The following is a 19,239-nucleotide window of genomic DNA, read 5'->3' as shown; positions in this document are numbered from 1 at the left end:
TAACATAAAACAGAGGTTAAATGGGCAGGTGCAGAAGTCAGAGTATCTAAATCGGAATTCTGCTCCATAACTTACCAGCTGTATGAGCTTGGGCAGGTTATGTAAACTCTCTGAGGCTTTATCTACTACATCTGTAAAATGGGAATAATTGTTCTCAGTTGCTCTGAGGATTGGGACCCATGATGTTTGTAAGGCACTTAGTACATGGTATGTACTTAAGAAAGAAATAGCTGGCCGTGCGTGTGTGTTATTTTCTAATTTTACATAGGAAGCCGAATGGATTCAGAGAGGATATATCATTTGCCCAAGATCTAATGGATAGTTAGCGACAGAATTGTAACTAATATTCCCAGCTCCCAATTTATATTTCTGTAATCTTCCAGCTATTTCATATGTTCTAAATACTAAATATTAAATATGAAATCATTTCTAAATTAAGTAAGTTCTATTATGATTATGTTCTGGAAAACTGTGAAGTTCAGATTAATTTGAGTGTTTAAATATATGGAGAAGCAGCAGCTTTCCTAGGAGGTATTTCATCTTTCTGCCAGGAATCCTGGGGACTATAATCCAGATGAGATAGAACATGACTATTAAAATGCTGCACAAACTTTGGAAAAATTAATCTATGATCTAGAAAGATGTATTTATCAAATACCTAGTTTCAAACTATAAGTACCTTAATTATAGAAAGACGAATCTATTTCTTATTAAACAACTCTTGAGACTGTTCTTGGAATATTAGATAATTTGCTATGACAATGATACTGAATTTTCTATCTATCCCGTCTCAGAGATTTTTTTCCCCCTTATTCTTTGAATTAAGAGGTGCTGCCCTGTAGTAGCAGAATGTGAATTACTCTTTACTGAATATAATTTACCAATCCTTGCATTACTGACATTCCAAATTCCCTAGCACATTCAACTTTAGGATAACAAGAAAAAAAAAAAAAAAATGATTTCTTATTGCCTTTTTCATTACATAGCACTTTTTAAGTAGTAATATTTTTTTATCATCCAGGGTATTTATTTAAAAAATAACTCTCCAAATTTTGCTTTTGATGCTCCTGAGAATAGTGGTGGCATATGTCAAACAGTGGGGTGTGGTACATCTTTAGCCTGATTAAGTGATATGTCTCCATGTGAAAATCTGTGTATGTTCATACGTGTGATTTTCCTCTCTGATTCGATTCTTTGTAGGTGGTATCTATAAAAAACAAAATGTTTTCTATAGTTCCAAATATTTGAATATTTTTAAGGGTCTAGTAGTTAAACTAAGGATTTAATTTTTCTTCTAGGTATTTGCCACTCTATGAAAATATGGAAATGATGATCATATTGAAACAGTAAGAGAGTATTCTTCACTAGTATTCTGGAGTGAATAAGCTAACCACACATTCTTAATTCCCTGTTATTTTTTCCTTCCCCCGGATTTACAGTGCTTACATTCATTCATTCATTCATTTTAAAAAATTTTACAAATATTTACCAAGCCTTTACTACTGATCTCTACTAGGGGTTTCAAGCATGAATTATACTTTTATCCTTCCCTCCTGTTCCACAGAGACAAATGGAAAAGTTGGCCTGTCCACACTTCAGGAAGCTTAACAAGGCAGTAGGTGGTGTCAGGAATGGCACTCAGATATACTACTAAGGGAATTTAAAGGATAGATGAATTTCACAGGGATAATAAGAGAAGATTTGTGTAGCAGATAGAAAATTCTTTTGACATTAAAAAAGGTGAAGGATTTAGAAAATGGGAAAATGCCAGAAAAGAGAGGGAATAGGAGGTAAAACTGGCACAGAGATGTGAAAGTGAAATATGCCTATGGGAGTAGGGAAATGAGCTAGCATTGCTAACATGTATTAAATTCTGTTTTTTTTTTAATGCCTTATATATTATTTCACTTTACCTTCACAACGACCGAATAAGGGGAAGTCTTATAAAAATTCTTAGAAAGATTACAATGAAAGGCTACAGGACAGTGAAGATGCCAATTTCTCTCTGACACAAAAGTCCATGTTTTCTCCAGAATAGCACATCAATTTGCTAAAAGTAGTATCGTCCACTGCAGATGCTTGGATCATAGGGCTTATAAAAGAGGTTAGTGGAAAATAATTTCAGAAGGCCTTGTATGTCATTCGGAGGAAAGCTGGAATTATTGATGAGGTGATGTTGAGTCATTCGCTTATATACTCATTCAAGCAACTAATATTCATTGAGATCATGTTATATATAGGCAATGTTCTAAGCCCTGGAGATAGACCAGTGAACAAAACGGATAATATCTTGTAAAAATACATTGGGAAATATCCTGAAAGCACAGGTTTCATAGATGACTAAAAGAGGAAAAAAAATAACCCTAAATTCTTCAAGATATGTTATTGTTAACAGAAGTCACATTTACTTCCCAGGTTTACCATAGCAAACTAGCATATGGTATCTCTGTATCCCAGACCAGGCTTATTCTAGACTCACACCTATGCTAGGAAACTGTATTAAGTGTCCTTATACCTTTTGCATCCCCCTCCCCCAAAAAGAAAAAGAAAAAGTAAAAGAAATGATGACCACTCAGACCGTCCTTAAATGAAATACATCAACTCTCTTTTCTCTGTATTCTCTACTCACTATTCCTTTGCAACTGGAAAGAATCAAAGTTCTCATCAAAATATGCATTTTGGCTCTGAGTTTTTCAGATCTAAAACAACAAATTAACTATCATCCAGTGTAATATGAAATGTTTAGGCAACTTGAATGAATACATTGTAATGATACTAGTATATTTCATGGGTGGTAGTGGTCTGATAACTATATGAAATATTTTAATACACAGCTGTTTTCTTCTTTGGTTAGTACACATCTGCCTCCACAGGATAGCAGTGCTTTCCTGGCTCCAAAATTAGCACTTTTACCTCTGCTACTAAAACAAGTTTTTATAAACCTTAATTGTACATCAAAGGTGTATGTGCACATTTTGAGTCAGAGGGTTACCTTGATATTTTAGCTGTTAGGGTATTTGTAACTTGTCTCAAACAGAGAAATTTCAAATAGTAAAATTTAGCTCACTATTATTTCAGGTAAAAATCAAAAAGTATCCTTTTTTGATATTAAAAAATATATCTAGGGATATACAGGAAACATATCATTCTGAGACAAATATTTCTAAGACATTTGTCACAGTGTTTAACCATGAAATGTTTACCATTTCTCCTTTTAAAGTATTTTTTATATATGGAATTACAATGAAATTTGGTCCACTCTGAGACTGCATATTTTTTAAGAGTAGTTTGTATTGCTACTCTACTAGCTACAGATACCTAATTTAATATTCTTTGGTAATTTTACCAAAAAATAATGTTGCAAAGAACTTTTCATTTGATGGCAAGAAAATTGATATTTAGAGAAATCAAAATGGACTAAAAAACGTTTGAGAAATATCACTTCGTTCACTTACAAGGTAAAACTCCAACTTCATAGAGCAGGGGTAATTTTGTTTTCCATAGGATATTTGGTAACATCTGGAATCATTTTTGGTTGTCACAACTGGGGAAGGAGGTGGTCCTGGCATTTACTATAGAGACTGGGGCTGCTAAACATAGTGCCATGTGCAGGACAGTTTCCCACAACAAAGAATTATCAAGTCCCAAATGTCAGTAGTGCCAGTGTTGAGCAACCTTGTTATCGAGGATGGCAGGGAGGAAGCCTGCCACCACTGCATAGGTGCCGACAGTAGAAAATGAGACTTCAGATTGTTTATTACTCACAGCACAGCAAACAGCATTAGCGTCAGCATAGTTGCTCTGGTTCCCTGTCCCCAAGTCTCACAGGGCGATGTCATGGGTCCGTATAAATGCTAAGCACGGAGTGGGTTGTGCCACAGATGAGGAACCCACGGCGTGGGCATCGGCACCTTTTGAGCAAACAGCCAACAATATCGCAAATAGAAAGTTTTCAAGTCCCCCTATCTTGTTACGCAGTAGTCGCCCTGTGGTCACCTTTATTTAGTTGCCTGTGAGACCAGCTATAGAAACTATTCAGTATCAGAAGACAGACAAGCCTTACAGTTCGGTACCCTCAGCAGTGAAGTTCAGGGAGACTCCAGGTCCACTGGGGACTGCCTCTCCCAATACCCGTAAATAAGACCCTGCAAATAAACACACGTCATAATAAAGGCTCATTTATCTCTATTGTACATGAAGATTTTACATATAATCACCTCAAAAATGTTCCATATAAGTACTTTTAAATTCATAGGGGAAAATATGGTTCATTTAAGTTGTTTTTCTTCTATATAACCCATAATATCCCTGTTACTCCTTTTCTGATATTCTCTTTGTCATCCCCTGAACACTCTGGGTGTGGCCCCACCTCTGGGCATTTGCATGTGATGTTCCTTGTGTCTGGAACACTATTCCATCAGATGTCCCCTTGCCTCTCTCCTTTACCTCTTAGAGGTCTTTGCTTACAGGCCACCTCCTTAGACCTTGCTGGTCACCTCATCTAAAATTGTGCATCTATGCAAATTTCCCACGCAAATCCTTACTGCCTTTAGCTGGTTACTTTTTCTCCTTTGTACTTATCCTAGGTATATTTTGTTTGTTTGTTTTTTGTCTTGCTATAAGAATGTAAGCTTCAAGGTGTCAGAGGTTTTTGTTTGTTTGTTCATTGATAGAGCCTTAGGGCTTAGAACGGTGCCTGGCATATAGTAGCTATGCAATGAATATTCATTGAATGGATGAATGGGGCCTTTTATTTGGCTGTCATTACTTTAAAAATAGTAATTAAACTGATTAAACAAAACCAAAAATGATTAAAGGTTGATTCTTTTTTATTCTAAAATAAGGAGCAATAAGTTCAATCATTATTATTATTTTTTGATTATCTTAAGTTACTTTGGTATTTATTGAAATTGTTCTGATAATGAGCTTCCCTGATGACTTTTCAGGAATCTTAAAAAATTTTACGTATTCCCATAATTCATTTGAACTTATGTAACATTTTTAATTAAAAAAATATGATTTTTAGTTAATACCTGCAAAATATCCCTGTTTTAAACTTTGCCAGGCTTTCTGAATTAACATCTCATTTTTGTGCACAGCTTCATACCATGTTTTTCTTGCACAGTTGCATAACTACCTTGAATGATTTTATACTATATACTTATTTAGATAAATTATTCTGCACTAATTTTCTTTATGAATTTGCTGTGGAATTGCAAGGATTCACTTAGCATACTGCCCCAAAATTGTTAGAAAATATAGTATTAATATCACTTTTTAACTATCTCCCTTTTTCCTACAGATTATGTCACAGTTAACCTTTGACATCTTCTTTATATTACAAATAATGCATTTCCAAAACCAGTCATTCATTTATTTGATTACATTTATAAAATTTAATTTTGAACTACTTTTATTTAGTTTGGTGGAAAAATTGCAAAACAGTACAGAGAGGTTTTGCTATCCCTCACACAGTTTTTCCTAATAGTAACATCTTACAGAACAATACCACAATTATCAAAACCAGAAAATTAATGTTGATACAGTTACCACTAAAGAACTTAATCAAATTTCACCAGTTTTTCCATTATGAATTTAGTAGTTATATTTTCTCAGTCTCATGTATTCTGTAACAGCATCTCAGTTTTTCCTTATATTTTATTTTAATATTTGACTTCCCTCATATACACATTTGTTGAATCTCTACATTGTCAGCCATCTAATCTATTTTGGTAAGAAATTAAAGCTACAGTTTATTGAGAATAATAATTTTGATTGTAAGGTTGTTAAAGAATCCTTCACTTCAGTAATCTTGCTCATCTCCACTCCCCCTCTTTTACATCCTACTTTTTCCTTCTAATAAATCATCGCTTATGTTAACTTTCTTTGACTTTTGCTTCTGTTTATAATTTTTCTTTGTACAATGCTAGAGATCCAACTTTAAAGTAGATAGGCACATTGGAACATGAGTCATATTTCCAGACCTATTGTATTGACTACTAACTAAAAATGGGTCCTTGTGAATCACTTTACTTTCCAGGGCTTTTTTCATGATTTGTAGAATCTAGACGTTGGACTTTATGATTCTTTAGCCTCCTTTTATCTCTAAAATACTGACCTTAGAACTGGGTCCCTGCCTAGTTTTATTATTACTTTTTCCCCTGATTCGCTGCTTCAGTTTTGTAAGACTACCTGTGGATCAAAGAAGGGTGTGACTGTACGTATTTTCTTAGATACTTATATAAAGTTTTTGTGAGATAAATTACTATTAAGGACTTGACTTCCTTTATCACATTTACATGTTATCCACACATGAATTTTGCCTATCATTTTCCCTCTGGGTACTAATGAGGGTCTGAAACAAGTATACTTTTGATAATTTAGTATGTTAAGCTAAGCTCCAGGAGGATGGTCAGATGAGTTGACACATTTGTTCTTTGTCATGGTAATTATAAATGTAATGAAGATGTATAGCCTCTGACTTTTAAACTCAACTTGAAATTTAATTATCACTAAACATGATGCCTAAGCAAAGCGTGTGCTACCTTGTTTTCTTTTCAAAGTTCAGTAAAAATTATCAATTGAAGTGATACACCTATTTGAATGTTTAAATAAGTGCAAAAATATGAAACATATTAGAAAATATAGCTTAAAAAAGTCATTTTTATGAAATTAAATTGCTCAAGTGTCTTCTAATAGAGTTGCCTTTTCATCTAATGTGAAAGAGATGGAATTTAGTAATTAGTAATTTAGTAAATTAGTAATTTAGTATTAGTGCAATAAGTTTCAAAGTATTCTTTTTTTGTTATAAATTTATTTATTTTTGGCTGCATTGGGTCTTTGTTGCTGTGTGCAGGCTTTCTCTAGTTGCAGCGAGCAGGGGCTACTCTTCGTTGCGGTGCATGGGCTTCTCATTGTGGTGGCTTCTCTTGTTGCGGAGCACGGGCTCTAGGCATGTGGGCTTCAGTAGTTGTGGCTCATGGGCTCTAGAGCGCAGCCTCAGTAGTTGTGGCGCACGGGCTTAGTTGCTCCACGGTATGTGGGATCTTCCTGGGCCAGGGCTTGAACCTATTTCCCCTGCATTGGCAAGTGGATTCTTAACCACTGTACCAACAGGGAAGTCCACTTTCAAAGTATTTTATCTTTATAAATTATAACCTACTTCATAGGACTGAAAGGAATATTCAAGAATATCTGTGATACTTTGTGTTCAGAAGTTGAAGTGATTTTTGCTCAGTTCTCTCGTTAAGTAGGCCAAATTGGGTAGTAAAAGGGCATGAATGGAAATTCCTTTCTCTCTCTCCATTCACAATGAAGACTCATATTTTGCATTCTTTATGAGATGGTTAGTCAGGTATGGCCACAACATGAGACAGTGGAGAGGGTTCAGAAAAACAAAGTTTGTTATAATTACAGGTCCCAGAAACAGAAGGCACACCACACCACAGAGGACCACATAGGAGACACACCAGGGTGGTCACCGAGTGGTCACAGGGCAAAAGACAGAAATGAAGGGAAACCAGTAGGCCACAGGCTTTACTGGAGTTTCTGTGGGAAAGGCAGGGCAGGGAAAGATAAACAGTTTAGGATTGTCTAGTTTGAATAATTCCATTGGGCTTTAAACGATAAGTCTGGTCGCTATTGGCATGGTGCCTGGCCTTGGGATGATTAGGCAGAGGAATATTGCCTCCTGTAGAGACCAGGTAGAGGAGGTATGGCTCTGGAGTGGTTAGGTTGCACATCAAAGGCAAGTTCTTGGCTGTGCCCTTTGCTATCTTTAGTAATTGGCTATCTCCAGGAGAGGTAGTCTCCCCCCAGCTAGAAAGGTTTTTTAAAGATGTCAAAACATCATAATATGCAGAAAATAAAAACATTAAAAATATTTACAATACAACTGGGATATTATCTAGAAATTTGTTGTGGAATATTGTAAAATGAGCTATATATTCATTCCATAACTGTGGGGACTTTCTTAAATTGGAAGCTACTCTGGCTTGCATGATATATAGGTTGCAATATTTCATCTGGAAACAATGAATGTGAAGAGTGCCCTTCTGCCCAGAACATTCAGCAGAATCATTTCTGGATTGCAGGCATGGCAGTGGTGTTTTAGTCAGGGTTCTCTGGAGAAACAGAACCAATAGGATGTGTACATAAAGAAAGAGAAACAGAGCTATATATTTAAATAATTACCTCACATGATTGTGGAGAATAGCAAGTCCAAACTCTATGGGGTAGACTGACAGGCTGTTGACCCAGGGAAAAGTTGACGATATTGCAGCTCGAATCCAAAGACAGTGTAGAAGCCAAATTCCCTCTTCCTTAGGGGATCTCAGTCTACTTTCTCTTAAAGCTTTCAACTCATTGGATGAGATCAACCCACATTATGGAGAGTAATCTACTCTACTCCAATTGTACTGATTTAAATGTTAATATCATCTACTAATACCTTCACAGCAATATCTGGACTGCTGTTTAACTGAATATCTGTGTACCACAGCCTAGCCAAATTGACTCATAAAATTAGTTCATCACACATGGCTAGCTGAACAATATGCTTTAAGGTGTGATAGTGTAAACAGAGAATGCCCATAAGGGCAATAGCCTGGGACCCAGAAATGATTTTTATTTATGGTCATATTCATATACTTCTTACTGTATCTGCATTATTAAAGACATAAATTATGACTTTTTAGGAACTTTTTTCTTGGGAGACACTTCTCCATGGATCCCTCACATTTCTGCATGTCTTAGAGTGAGGCACTATTTGCCTTTTGTTCTGAGGTATCCTAACAAGGGTGTTTGCATAGAAGAGATACTTGGAAGAAGAGGTAGAGTATCCATCAGATGCAGATAAGCCGGCCTGCTTATTGCCTGTTAGAAAATGTTTGGGTTTTCTAAATTTGGAATTCTTCTCCTGCAACGCAATCAACTGTGTGTGAAGGCATCCATATGGGCCCATCCTAGCTGTCCCCAGGGGACTTTGGACTAAAGGGACACCAGTCTGCTGATGGCCATGCTGCTTGCTGTGCCATAAGTAATAAAGACTTCTCTATCTGTCCTACAAGTTTTGTGTCATCCACCATTATCCATGAAACAGTGCCAGGCTAACTTGTTAGCTTGAAAGTAGGGTAAAATCTCAGCTCTTAACAGTTCTTGAAATGTTTCATTTTACTCATCACTTTAGATTACTGTATTGGTAACTATGATGCATACTGTGGCACTCTCTTTTTTCTTACATATGTTCATCACAGCATCAAAGATGACATATCCGAATGTCCTAGAGAGACCACCAGTATCACCCTCTCCCCAAACTGAAACTGAAAACACATTTTTGATAATAGAAGGAAACCACTATGTTTTAATATATTCTGTTCATCTGAAAAACAAGACCCTTATATGCACTTTACATATCTCTTTGACGAAAACAGCAAAGTATTTTGTTCTCATTGAGAGTAACTTGTGTATTCACCCTCCCCGACCTAATAAATGAACTGAGGAAGGACTTGGAATGAAAATGAGGATGAGACCATCAGCCTCAGCTAGCCACTGGAGACAGATGATGTAGAAAACTTTAGTCTGGCCAAGTACTCCTGTAACCTTATGAGGTAGAAAATTCAGCAGGCAACTTTACTGCCACACTATTAATTAAATGAACTTCATTCACACATGTCAGATACATTGCCTCAGGCCTTATTGAGATGCACAAAGAGAATTTGAATTAATTGAACTGTAGGAATATGAGGCAGGAGAGTTGTCCAAACACTGACTCTGGGGCAAGGTAAGGTATCCCTGGCCCTGGACGTATCTACATGCATAGGGCACTTCCAGTTATTTAAGGCATGTGGTCATACTCTGAACTCATGCAAACACTTTTGGAATACTTCATTCCGACGCAGAAAAATAATGTTCGTACTAAGGATAGAAGAACTTGGATACATTGGAAAAATAGAGGCACTGTGTTTTTATAATGGCAATTATGGGGTGTAATTTCCAGTTAATTCCTTATGATGTTAATCAAATTCTGTTGCAAAGCATCAAGACATGCATTAATCTGGAGATCTGGTTTATGCACCTTAAGGAAACTAAGGCCACTGCTCACATCCTTGGCCATTTAATTTTTTTTTTTAATCTTGGACCCATTTTTAAAAGTTGAAGATCTTATTTTAAATATAAAAACTTTAATCTTCTTCTGTTTCATAAATGTATAGCATCTAAAAATCAGATCTGGAATGATGTTTTCATTTTAGAAATATGTTTTCCAACCTCTGTTTCAAATGCTTGTTTTATCTAATCCTAGATATTAAATTACTATAAATAGCTTTCTGTTTTATTTATTTTAAATCCACATAATTATTCTTTTTAATTTATATAAATTTTATTATCTCTTATTCATCCACATTTCATTAATGGTAGGTATCAACTGTAGGAAATAACAATGCTACCATCAAGAATTTTTCACTTCAGTGAAAAATATCTAGCTTTGATGAGATGTTTTTCTAGAGCACTATTTATATATTCTGTCCATTTATAAAAGTTATTCTTGATGTACTAGAACAATGTTCACAAAGAAAAAGTAATGGAAATTTTAATTATTTGAGTCAAAATAATATGTTAACCTTAAGTATTCACAGAATAAATGAAAAAGTCTGTTTTTAATCTGAATTATATGGATAAATGTCTCATTTCTTCACTTAAAAAGGAACATATAGACATAATCTTAATCTAAAAAGATTACAGGAAACCATTATTTACTGGAATTTTTCTCTTTTTTTTTGAAAAAGTACAAGCACGTTGAGTTCTTGCCTCTCAATTAATGAAAATGGGTATCTAGTGAAACGTAAGGGAGATTTTGACCAGATTTTTAAAAAAAGTCATACTCTTTGTTTGCTTTCATTATGTAAAAATAATAATGATGATGATGTAATGAATATTGATTTTAGAATGTAGAATAATTCAACTCTACCCAAAGGTATCAAAGCAATCTACTCTAGCAAGTTTCTCTTTAACAAACAACTTTCTTGCATTTGATCAGTCATGTGTTTCCTTGAGCTCGTGATTACTGTCTCTGCAGTTAGCTATGTTTGTTTGGAAGTTCAGTGCCATAAACCTTCATATGTTATTGATCACCTAGTTGAAGGATTTTGGTCATAGAGATCCTGAGAGTCAATCTCAGGGAGGCCCCATCCAAACCCTGTTGAGTGAAAAATTAAGTGTACATAAAACCAATGCTCTATATGTCTTAGTGTTTCATCTAAGTCATAAGTTAAAGGAAGATGTCAAATGATATAGAGCCAGAGTATTTTCCTTACCAATGTATATTTGTTGAGAAAGGGATTCATTGATTCTTCAGGCTTTGTCCTACAAGTATAAGAGAGGAAGTTTCTCCATGTCTGGTTAAAGATAGCCTAAAAAAATTCCCAAGTTGCACATAAGACTCATTTTTGAGTTTTTGTTTCTGTTTTTTAAAAAATTTTCATTCATCCACATCCTTTCCAGAACAGAAAAACAAAACAAAGCACACACACACACCCCCCACACACACACAAATAATATTAAAAAACATTCTAGGCTAATTGATTCATTGCTGTCTCAATAGATAGGTAGCTAAAGAGAAGATTATAATAATAATGATACTATTAGTAATAATATTCATAGCAACATTTATGTAGTATTTATTATGTGCCAAACATTATTTTTAAGAGTTTTATATATTCATTTAATCCTCAAAACAATCCTATGAGTTAAACAGTATCATTACACCAATCTTAAAGATCAGGTGTAACTCGCTCAGAGTTACAGAGCCTAGGAAGTGTGGTTCTAGAACTTGTGATCCTAATCACTACTTCATGCTATTCAAACATTTCATTTTTCAAAGACAAAACAAATGAACCAATTAGAGACAGGATCCTCCCAAGTTCTGCTTTTTAGAATTCCATTCCATCCCACTCTATTTATTCACAACTGACTCTGCATATCCTATTTCTAATTAAATTTGGCCACCAGTTAAAATGTAAGGAAATATTACTGAAAAATTACTTTAAAAGATAAAAATGTAAGGTCTATTCCTATCAAAAGAGCCAGGATTTATATATATATGTATGTATGTATGTATGTATGTATATTATTTTTAATCCTGATGAATTTATAAAAATTAACATGTTGAGAATTTACAATATTACAGGCAGTATGCTAAGTATTTTACATGCAGTAGCTAATTTACCTCTTGTTTGATCATCCTACAGAGTAGCTGCTATTATTATCATCACTTTTTAAATGGAGAAATTAAGGATCAGAGTGACTGAGTTACTTACCCAAGTGTCAGAAACAAAATTTCAATCAAATAATACTACAGCTGCTTCATATGAAAAAGAAAAAACTATTAAGTCAAATGTCAAAAGGGAATGTTTTAGAAATGAGAAGGTTATTGAGGAAGAAAGTTTCCATGCTGGGTTAGATTTCAGGTGTAATATAACTTTTGAAAACCCACAACAAGACAAAAACCAGCCACAGACTATGATAAATAGAAAAGAGTAAATAGCTACTCTCTTTCCATTATGCCAGAGCAGGAAAGTGCTCAGTAAAATTAAGTGTCAATAAAGTAAAGACAAAAATGAAACTTTTTTCTAAGCATAGGCACAATTAACCTGTGAAAATTACTCATATTGGTTGGTAATGAAGCAGATAGCTTAGTGAAATTGAGAACATATCTGATTCACTATAATCAGATTTTCAGTTAGATCAAATCACACACTGTATTAGTCATCCTGAGTTAGGGCACATGCTGATTAGCAGAAAGGGTGACAAAAGAAAATTTTATTTTTTCCAAGGCCAGAGGGCCATGGTTAAAGAATATGATAATAGTCAATGTTTATGACATCTGCGTATGAGGGAAAATGTCATGTAGATTTCCCAGTAGCATGTGAATGTTCATCTCTGTGTCTGATGTACTACTACCTGTTGTTGTGTCTAGTAAGTGCCAGTTCTCTACCTCACACCCAGGAGGAAAAGAGACAGAGGCTTTCCTGGTTTTGAAAGAAGTTCACAGTAATTTCTCGTGCAATAGAGGGATAGAATTATACTTAGGATGTTGTGTACAGTTTGGAGGATGGTTTACAAGATGGCAAAAAGTGAGGAAAAGACTCACCATAGGAACAGTGCAGTTATAAAAATCTCTACGTTGGGGATCCTCTGACTTGGATTTTATCCCTATTCTACCACTGCTTATGTGGTAATAAACTACAAGCCTTCATTCTTAAGTGTTAGAGTTTCCCCTTCTGTAAAGATTTGAATTAGGGGAGCGCATATGATTATATATTTACAGTATTCCTTTGAATTATAACTGCCTGTATCTTAGAGGAGCCTGTAATAGCGTCCTTTTTAAAGTAAGTCTAGAATATACAGAAATATTTTAGTGTTTCTTTGAGATTCACTGTTCATGCAGTTCCATGATAAAAGCCTAGTCTGGGCTTTCAAAGGTGTGCTTCTGCTGGACCTGTTCAGCTCTTGGCAAAAGGGCCTTCATATTATTTTGGTTATTCAGATTACATATTACATGTTTGAACATGCTTACTTTTAGAACGTATTACTAGATCATGTTACTTGATTTTTCTTCTGAACAGTCTATGAAACTGTATTTTTACTCTGAGAATTTATCTTTCACCATTTCTTTTTCTCATCACTTATATTTTCCTGTTTTTCTGCAGATCACTGTTTCAAATAAAATATCTCAAGAGAGGGCCTGGCATTCAAAACAAAATTGAAAAATATTCTATGGGATGATATTTGCAAAAATCACACTATAAAGGATTTATAGATCAGAATGTATTCCTTTTAAAATTATACTTTTTATTAAGTAGAAGGTAAGTAGTGGACACTAATGTAAAATTTCTTTCTTTCTTGTTTTTGGTTTTTGCAGATCTGGATAATGTGGAGGGCATTGCTGTGGACTGGATTGGAAATAACCTTTACTGGACAAATGATGGCCATAGGAAGACCATTAACGTGGCTAGGCTGGAAAAGGCTTCTCAGAGTCGGAAGACTCTCCTAGAGGGAGAAATGTCCCATCCCAGAGGGATTGTGGTGGATCCTGTTAATGGGTATGCAATATTTGATCAGCTTTATATAAGGAAAATTATATTAGATAAATTTGGTTTTTACATATTTAGTATTAGTAAGTTTTATTTAAATCCACATGTGCATTCACACATGAATGGCCTCACTGGGAAAAGTTATTCATTTAATGATTCTCCTAGAGAATGTGCTAAATAAACATGTCAAGATACATTGAACTGAAATAAACAGATTATTTGTATAGAGAATATATTTACTTGGTTTATTCAGACAAGCGCCATAATTCTCCATTTTAGACAGCCTGACACCAAGATAAATAATCAATTCAACCAGCAAATCAATCAATTTAATTTTTTAAATTAAAGACTATTGAAGTTTAAAGTATTCAAAACATAGCAAGTTTCCTCTTTTTGTACATTTACTGTGGGCCAGGCATTTTGTTAAATAGATTACCATGACCTATGTTGTGATTCTGCACAATAATACTTTGAATTAGTTGCTGTTCTCATTCTTGTTTTACAAAGAAGAAATTTGTAATGGACCTGCAAAAGACCATTTGATTATTAAGAACCTGGATAGATATTTAAATCCAAGCAACCTGTCTCCAAGACTTTACTCAGAGCCACTATACTCCACTACTTTTTTTTTTTTTTTTAACATCTTCTTGGAGTATAATTGCTTTACAGTGGGTGTGTTAGTTTCTGCTTTATAACAAAGTGAATCAGTTATACATATACATATGTCCCCATATCTCTTCCCTCTTGCATCTCCCTCCCTCCCACCCTCCCTATCTCATCCCTCTAGGTGGTCACAAAGCACCGAGCTGATCTCCCTGTGCTACGCGGCTGCTTCCCACTAGCTATCTATTTTATGTTCAGTAGTGTATATATGTCCATGCCACTCTCCACTACTTTTTACTAGTCTAGGTTGGTAACTGTATTTTTGGACATAACCATAGTTTCCATATAGTGACATCATTTTATAGTATGTGCTACTTGTTTCAGGATGGATTATTTTGTGCAATTTTTGAGAATATGTTTTCCTTTGATTGTTATTCATAGCTATTACCTGAACACAAGCAATAATGTGCATATAGAAATATTAAAGAAATGTGAAAATTCCTAATAGAATCTCAGAATTAAATGAGTGGATTGCATATTCTACATGTATAGTTGTTGTATGTGGTTTTTATCCCCTCCGGGGCTTATATTTCACTGTTTCGAAATGGCACCACAAAATTAATATTTTTATACCTTACTATTGCATAGAAAAAAAATACTTAATTGAATAAGAAGCACATGACTCCCTTATAAACTGAGATCACCAGATTGCAGTTCCTAAAATTGTTTGTATTGAGAATAGCTCCAAATACAATCAGGGTGCTTCTTTCCAGGCTGACCTAATCAGTGGATGAACTCATTGCATGTTTTTTGTAAGGCATAATTATAAAGTAATTTTTGTGATTTTATGTGTGGATTCTTTAAATTTCTATTTTATTCCTGGACTTTTAAACCAAGTCATCTATTTGACCTTTAAACCGAGGCAATCTTAATTTTTAGAGAAAATATTTATTCCACGCTGTCTAAATCTCCGTGAAGCAAGATGTTTCAAATATATCTTAAAACAACATCTTACTTCTCAGTATTCCGTTAGAGGAAAATATTTTCCGATAGAGTCAAAGGGTCTTTGAGGTGCTTGGGGAGATGACATAAATGTGCAGGTCATAGAATTAGATGATTTGGAAGAAAATTTAGGGGCCACTAGACCCATCTCTCTCTTCAAATTCAGGAATCCACTTCAACACTTCCCTAAGAGGCAGGCATCCAATTTAGATTTGAAACCCACAGCATCTACATAGTTCAAAGTATCTGGGGACAAATCTGATTGATATGACATTTTTTCTTTTCATTAAGGCATCCCTATAGTACTTATCTCCCAACTAATCCTATATTTGCCTCTGATGTTGCAAAGAATGACTCTTCTACTTCTTCCATCAGATTTTTAAATATTATAGAATACTGCTATTATGCACCAACCTGAAAAAAAAAACGCATGTGTGTACATATATATGTGGATATGTGTGTGTAGGTATACGTATATACACATGTGTATATATGCACATATTTTCCCCTAACAATACACAATGTCCAGAGCTCTGATTACGTATACAGTGGTTAACAAAGCAGGCATAGCCTTTACCCTCATGAAGCATCTTGTGTCATCTGAAAAGTAGGGAATGGGCAGATGCATCAATAAATAAGTACCAGATGAACAACGAATGTAATTTCTAGAGACCAAAGTGATAGAGTCAAACAAACAGTTTGATGTGAAGGTGACTGACAGAAACCTGTTTAAATAGGTTTGCTGAAAGGCCTCTTTAAGGAGGCATCATTTAAGCTGAGACTTAATTGTAAAGAAGGAACCAGCCATGGAGAGTGAGGAAAAGAGTTCAGATAAAGAAAATGGAACAACTGAAATCTTAAGTTGGGCAAAAGCTTTACTGTCAGAGGAACTGAAATGAAGACAGGCTGGATTATAGATGGCAAATGGGAAAGTGACTGAGGATGCAATTGGAAAGGAAAGCAGGGCCTCGCCCACTACCATCAGAGATTTGTACTTTGTCTTCAGTGTAAATGTAAAATAGAGAATTGATATAGTCAGATTTATATTTAAAAAAAACAACAACTAATCTTACTATTCTGTGGAGAATGGATTGGAAGACAGTAGAAGTAGAAATGGAACCATGTGAATTTAATTGTCCAAATAATCATTTGACCCTAATATAAGTTTTTTAAAAGTGAAGAAGAAAGTTTAGTTTGGAAAACTCCATTTAAAATAGCATAATATAACTTTAATCAAAACATTTTTTTGTAAAAACCTGGTTCATTGACATTTTTCTACCATAATACCTTTTTGCAGCTGTACACAGGAAAGCATCACAGATTTTCTCTGCCATAATAGCCTATTAACAAAAAGTACTCTTCAGAGCTATGGTTTTATCAAAAGCGTCATAACCAATTATAGAAATCAGTAAAGGGATAATTTTTCATTTATTTATTTATTAAAATATATTATTGAGTGACTACCATATAGATCAATAGAAATCAGTAAGACAGTGATTGTCTTCAAGGAGTTTATAATCTGCTGTGCTTGGTGTACACACACACACACACACACACACACACACACCCCACACACTTTACCTATAAAATAAAATAGAATGAAATACATGCTCTTTGGGAATTCACTGAGGTTTTTAATTCAGAATTGAACTTTAGAGGATGGATAGAATTTCCAAATGAATAGGGTCCCAGGGACTTGGGGTGTGCAGTCATAAGGTTAGTCAATGTACTCTGAAGGGACAGTATGAATAATTGTTAGAGGCGAGGAAGCTAATGGCAGTTTTGAGGTGGGATGAGTTCATTAAGGCTAGAGCAGGGGACATTCGAAGGAACATAGCAGGAGGTGAGACTAGAAATATGCAGAAATCTTCAATGCTGTAAATAAAAGTTTTGACTTATTTTGCTGACATCAGAGTAATTGGAAGGTTTTGAGGATAAAAATCACATTTTTAAATTCATGATTTAGGAAGACAAGTGAAAGCCATATGATAGCTCTATAAAAGACAATCCATTGGGAGTTCCCTTTGAAAAGTGATGAAAGACAGACTGTAGCATTTGTAATAGCAACAGAAAAGTGGGACCTGAGAAAACAGACAGGAAAAAATAGGATTGGCAGGCCTCAAAAATTGTTGAAATGGGGATAAACCTGGAGGAGGAATCAATTATGGTGGACTGTTCCTCAAGGTGATAGCTACAGACGAACTCCCTCCTTTGCAATCATTTCAAATCTCATAATTTACATCAATAACTTAGAAAGCTACAGCTCCAGTTCTGATTTCTCAAAACATTATCTCCGAGAAAAGATGAGTCCCAAGCTAAGTGCATATTTCCCTCCAAACAGGATTTTCTATATCCCTCTCTCAATTAACAGTACCACATCTTCTAGTTAACAGCTAGATATTATGTCATCGACTCAATCAAGTTTTTTAAAAGTTATTTCACTTCCATGGCAGAAAATCTTAAGGATTTAAAAATTTCTGGGATTGACCCACCAGATAATACAATTTAAATTGGGGGCATGATTAATATCAACAAAGCCAAGCTTAGTGCTACAGAGTACAAACATGAACGATAAATATTCCCTGCCCTTAATTACTTGAATTTTTAATTGGAATTATCAGACATGCAACGCCATCAAATTCAATACATGGCATAAATGCAATAAATTCTATAAAATAACTAACAACTATCACTAGGAAACAAAAGAATGAGCTAATTTTGACAGAAAAGCTAGGGGCAGACTTCATTGAGAAATTGTGTTTGAACAGGGCTTGAAAAATAGAGGTACAATTTTTCTTGTCATAGTAGAAGACCAGCTTAACCTAATTTTTATTTGGTGAATACCCCAAGTCCCACCTACAAAAATATTTATGTTTTCTCCTGCTTATTTTATAGGTTGCGTTTCCTATTTTGTATGTTTATGAATCATCATATTTGATAATAATTATAAGGCTTTCACAATATATCAATAACTTTTAATCAGCTGAGTAGATGATCACATATCTGGTCTCCATCAGATTAGCATCACTTATTTAAAATTTGTTTTTCTTATATTTTGTTTGACTAAAAATAGTCTCAGGTAGTGGATTGGATCACAAACAATTCTGTCTTCAAATAACAACACAATATAAAATATGTTTAGAATATCCAGAATTATCTCCTGTGTGTGTGTGTTTACATGGACATATATGTGTGATTCGGGTTAGAGAGTCACAGAAAAAAAGTGTTGCTATTATCAAGAGGAAAAGCTAGAGGGAAAGATAATTGCAATTTAACAAGTTACAAATTAGCAACAACAATACAACTGCATTGATTAACTGTGTTTAAGATTCCAGAAATGGTATCAAGAGAGATGAAAAAGTTGTTATTTCTCTTTTACATAGCTGATCTATATAGTTGAAGTAGTTTTGCCTAACTGGCACAGGATTAGAGCAAATGGAATGAATCTTCTGTTTATTCTTAATTTGTCCCAGTAATAAACCCACTTGAAGAACAGGCATGATATAAGATAAGCATAGTACCATGTTTATTTCTAGGATTAGAA

The 19,239-nt window shown here is 34.6% G+C and overlaps 1 protein-coding gene across 1 annotated transcript in view; it reads left to right on the top strand.

Moving 5' to 3' along the window:
- Positions 1 to 19,239, top strand: part of LRP1B (LDL receptor related protein 1B) — a 1,885,740-nt gene that overhangs the window by 1,076,040 nt on the left and 790,461 nt on the right. Inside the window, exon 13 of the mRNA XM_082465229.1 lies at positions 13,919 to 14,099. Within this exon, the coding sequence (XP_082321355.1) occupies positions 13,919 to 14,099 (181 nt within the window). The remainder of the gene's footprint in view (positions 1 to 13,918; positions 14,100 to 19,239) is intronic.

The sequence above is a fragment of the Balaenoptera physalus genome, assembly GCF_965194825.1.
Source record: "Balaenoptera physalus genome assembly, chromosome: 6".
Classification (NCBI taxonomy): Eukaryota; Metazoa; Chordata; class Mammalia; order Artiodactyla; family Balaenopteridae; genus Balaenoptera; species Balaenoptera physalus.
This window is presented reverse-complemented; position numbering and strand designations above follow the sequence as displayed.